A 4,919-nucleotide genomic window follows, 5' to 3' on the forward strand; every position below is an offset into this window, starting at 1 on the left:
CCGCGCCACCTGCTCTGCAGTGGTCACTCGTCCTCGCACGCACGCGTGCAAGTGCACAAATCAAGCACGACCGGTGAGTCTTTCTACTACATCAAAACAAAAAAAAGCAGAAACGGGGGAAAGAAATAGAAAACAAAAGGAGAAAGCGGGAACTGGACTGGACGATATACACGAGGGGCTTGGTGGTGGTGGTGGTGGTGGTGGCAACAACAGACAGCATCGAGCGCCAGGCGGTCTAGGGATGGACAGAAGGGATCCTCCGAGCATGCATGCACGCGCGTGTGCTCCCCTCCCTCTCATCCTCCGAGGTGTGATGTTGGCCCGCAAAAAGTGAATAGGTGCGTATGTGGGTGGAAATCAACTCCGGGTATCGGTTACTGAACTAGATGGGAAGGGGGGGAGGAGACTTGGACAGACATGTATGGTATGCAGGGAGGCACGACGGAAGAAGGAGGGCGCTCAGAGTGAGAACCACTGCCTCTTCGCGTGAAGCCTCCTGTGCGCGGTGGTTGCAGCTACTTTCACCTGTGGCTCGGGCTCGGGCGATTTCTTGACGAGCACGCCCTCCTCCGGGGAGGGAAGCAAAGCGCGTCTCCTGCGCCTGCTCGAGCGCTTCTGGCAAGACGGGGCGGGGTTGCCGTTGTCGTTGCTGGTAGAAACAGAAGCAGCGGATGCAGAAGAAGCGGAGGCAGAGGCAGAGGAAGAAGCGCCTGCGGCGAGGTTGGCGGGGGCGGGGCTTGCACCGGTGTTCCCACCTGAGTTTGCGTTGTTCGAGCCTGAGCCGTTGTTTGAGTTGGGTTTGTTCGAGCCCGAGTTGTTGTTGTTGGAGCCAGAATTGTTGGAACCGGAGTTGCCTGCGGGAGCACTCGGAGCGCCGGCAAAGATATCGTTCTGCGCGCCTGAAAAGAAGAATCGCAAAAAAACGCCAGGTCAGCCACTTACAATCCGAAATAAAAAAAAAATAATCATTGAAACCAACCATCAGCGAAACCCAGCTTGGCATTGTATGCTGGAGACTTGAAGCTGCCTGAAAGGTCGTATCCACTGACAGCGATGTTGTTGCCCTCGTTCTGGTTCCAGTAAATCATCTGCTTCGAGCCCTTGACGCAGGCACCTGGGTTGCCCTCGCACCACACGGGTGGCTGTGGGGGTGCAATGGGCGTAGTGCTCTTTGCGCCGGTGACTTTGCACTTGAATGGCTGGTGGTACATGTTCGGCTGGCCGCAGCCGTTCGGGACCCATCCCCACTGTGGAAAGAGTTAGACGAAAAATGTGAAGTTTGAATAGAAGTCGGCTTACAGCGCAGATGCAGCCTCCTTCAGGGCAGGCGGGCAAGTTGGCCGGGACATCGTAGCTGATAACGCGCTTCCAGGGTGTGCTGTGGGGGATTTTATTGATAAGCGTCATTGATTTATTTGCAAGGAATGAAAACCACTCACTTATAACGAACAGTGAACACTGCAAGGTTCTGGGGAGTTACTGCCTTGATGTCAGACTAGAAAGTATTTGCAAAGTGAGCGCTAGATATGATTTTGAACGAGAGTTGGGGACTTGCGTTGTACGAGATTGCGAATGCGGTTCCGGCCGCCATAGACTGATTCTGGGCATGCACTGCACAAAAATGAATCAGCAAAAACGCCAAGAAACGAGGGCCGCTCACTGTTTGGGGACGTGATGCATGAAGGGACATTCTGTGAGGCACAGTGGGTTAATTAATCAGTTGCTAGGAATATGGGAAAGACACGCACATAGTCCTCGGGGTATGTCGCACCGTCTGGCCATTCTGAGGTGTCGCGCCCGTTGTACGCCAGCGTGGTCTTTGCGCGGTTGGAGGCGATCTCGACGGTGAAGCTTCCACCAGCAGGACTGAAGTCGGGGTTTAGACGACGGAAATCAAAAATACAGGTGTGTTGGGACTCACAGCTCGAGGAAGTCCCCGTCTGCAGGAGGATATAGGTCACACTAGGTTAACAATTGCGTTGTTGATATGATGGACTGCAGAGTGTTGTTTAATGAGATGAACATAGCACAACGGCAAAACACGTACACCACCAATCCTTAAAGTTGAGCTGGACAATCGCGTAGGAATTCAAGTCTTGCGCAGCTTGCGGACCCTATAGAAAGAATGTAGATTCTTCAGCGGTTCTGAACATTTTGAAATGAGGACTACATTCCTTTGTGGAAAGCTGCAAGATGGGCGTTGGCGCCGCTTAGCCACAAGGCCGCTGTGAGAAGGTTGACTTGAACTTGTTGAGCCGCGTTGAAAAAGAGTGTGGTTGGCCTTGAAGAAAGAGAGTGTGTGGTTTGGCGTAAACCGAGCGGGATAGTACAAGCGTAGGTACAGGAAAGGGGAAGGAGTCGTCTGTCCAAGTCGTTGGAGTGAAAAGTTGACAGTCTAGTTTATAAGCTAATCAGGAAATGAGCGGATGGATGATACCCTGCGTTCATCTTGGATTCATCTTGACCCCTCGTCGATTTTTCGGCAAAAAACCTGATTCCGGGCTCAGACGGGGCGGGGTTGCCGTTGTTGTTGCTGGTGGACACAGAAGATAGATTACTATTTATGATGTGCAGATGTTGCTTTTTCTGGCGAGTTTTTTCTCGGTAAAATGTCGAGATCTATTAATAGGCCAAAAAAAGAGCGTAGTCCATGCATTCCAACACCTTCAATTTATCGTACTAGCAGAGGTTAGCCCCGCCCGAAGGCCAGAATGGGGCGTAACCGGTCTATCTACAGGGAAATCACTCACCGGCGAAAATCTGTCAAGGTCACGGGACAAACATCCTACCACAACGACGGGTCATACGTGTTCTTCCCGGGTTGACAATAGGCCCGCCTACGTCGTGTTAGAGGGTTCAAGGGCCCCGCGCGGGTCCACTTCAGAGGTGTCCAACAATAATCGCTAGAGCATACCCCTGCGTCAAAGCTCCCCGGACGCCATTATGTTGTGTCAGAGCATAGCGGGGTGACTCGAGGGTGCTGAACGGAAATTAGGGTGAGTCCTGCTCGCCGGGTCAAAGCAACGATGTGTCGTGTTTGTCTAACGCCATACTGGTGCTGGGTGAGGAGTAGGCTGTATCCAGTTCGGCAGACAGCAATACATCTCCAGTTGGGTGGGTGCATAGCACTGCCTCCAAAGAGGCTGGACAACATTGGATGAAGGAGGAGATGCGCGTCTTGCCGGACAGCAATACATGGATAAGAGTTGGGTAGATCCTACTCGCCGGAAGACGATACGTTGCGTTGGGGCATATGTTGGTGGCACATAAAGTCGACACGAGCAAAGGGGAGAATTGAGCTCGCCGGAAGGCGATACGTTGCGTTGGGGCATACGTTGGTTGCACATGAAGTCGAGACGAGCAAAGGGGAGGGTCCAGCTCACCGGAAGGCGATACATGGCGTCGGCGCATAGCTGGATACGTAGTGGGTTAAATCCTGCTTGCCGGAAGACGATGCTTCGCGTTGGAGCATCCGCTGGTTGCACATAGAGTCAAAACAAGCAAAGAGGAGGGCCCAGCTCGCCGGACGGCAATACATAGCGTCAGAGCGTAGTTGGACAAGGAGTGTGGTGGATCCTGCTCGCCGGAAGACGTTGCATTGCGTTGAAGCATCCGTTGGTTGCACATGGAGTCGATACGAGTAAAGGGGAGGGTCCAGCTCGCCGGACAGCGATATATCGTGTCGGGGCATTATTTGGTGTCCTTGGGACAAGCAAAGCGGGTGGGTTTAGCTCGCCGGACGACGATATGTTGCCTCAGAGCATCTTTAGGCATGCTGGCACTAGCGAGTCGCGGGAAAGAAATATATCGCGTCGGAGTAATCTGAGTTATGGAAAACAGTTAAGCACATGTCTAGCACTGTGAACAGCAATACACTTACCAATACCACAGCCCTTTATTCTCAAGGCGAGAATCAATGCATAGCTTCAAGGCAAAACTGATACAAAGTCAGTACATGTTTTCAACACTATATCCAATGTCACATACCTCTTGGTTACCATGCATTCCTTTACCAGCATTCGTCGGACACCCGAATCTCAAATTTGATTCTGCACACATTGTCAGTACTTATAAGTCTTTGAAGCGTATAAAACTTACAAGGTTGAAACCAGAATACATCGCCCGAGAGACCTAGGTTGATACTAGAGCATGGCATAGACAGAGTGCGATGCCAAGGAGGGTGCATGACGATGAGGAACGTCCACGACAAGGAGGGTGCACAACAATGGGTGCATGACGAGGAGGGTACGCAAAAAGAAAGGTGTGCAACGAGGGAGGTAACGACGAGGACGGGTACACGTCGACGTACATCCAGCATTAGGGCATAATGCACGGCTGGTGTTCATGAAATTCCAGTCCCTCTTTATACTCTTTTTTTACCAAGTTTTCAAGGTCACGTTGTATTTTCGCTGGCACATCACCTCATTTCTGTAGCTTCATCAATTACACTAGTCTTCGCTTCACTCCAACTTCGTTTACGAAGTGTAAAATTTATTTATTGGAATGCCATAATTTGACTCTTAGGAGTCCGGGAATATGAGTGATTCCACTTCCCTGTTTGCTCTCCAACTTGAATTCCAAGGCAGAAGATCCTGCTACAAATGTCCGAAAACTGTCCACATCCACAAATTACATTCCATGCTCGAGCACTGGAACAGCCGCTTTCGATCCTCGTAAACTCGTATCATTGTGCTAGACCCGGAGATCCACTTACGCGTAGAAGGCCGTAGTTTTGTTGAACGTTGCTTCACAACATTACGTGCATTTACATCCAACATAACGTCCTGCACCGCTGGCACAACACGCGCACACGGCATGCAGGTATTCTGAATTCGACGCGACGCATCTCATCCACAACGCCAGAAAGCAAAAAGACCCTGAACGCCCCTAAACGCGAATTGACTCCGAAAATAACAAAG

At 51.3% G+C, this 4,919-nt stretch overlaps 1 protein-coding gene across 1 annotated transcript; it reads right to left on the reverse strand.

Annotated features, from left to right (window-relative positions):
• Positions 1 to 459: 459 nt before the first annotated feature.
• JR316_0003010 (uncharacterized protein) lies at positions 460 to 2,448 on the reverse strand (the record flags this gene model as incomplete). Its single annotated transcript, XM_047888791.1, has 6 exons — positions 460 to 899; positions 980 to 1,247; positions 1,300 to 1,378; positions 1,440 to 1,495; positions 1,749 to 1,866; positions 2,438 to 2,448. The coding sequence occupies 6 exons, from the start codon at positions 2,446 to 2,448 to the stop codon at positions 460 to 462; spliced, it is 972 nt and encodes a 323-aa protein (XP_047751165.1).
• Positions 2,449 to 4,919: the final 2,471 nt, after the last annotated feature.

Source organism: Psilocybe cubensis, chromosome 3 (assembly GCF_017499595.1).
Source record: "Psilocybe cubensis strain MGC-MH-2018 chromosome 3, whole genome shotgun sequence".
Classification (NCBI taxonomy): domain Eukaryota; kingdom Fungi; phylum Basidiomycota; class Agaricomycetes; order Agaricales; family Agrocybaceae; genus Psilocybe; species Psilocybe cubensis.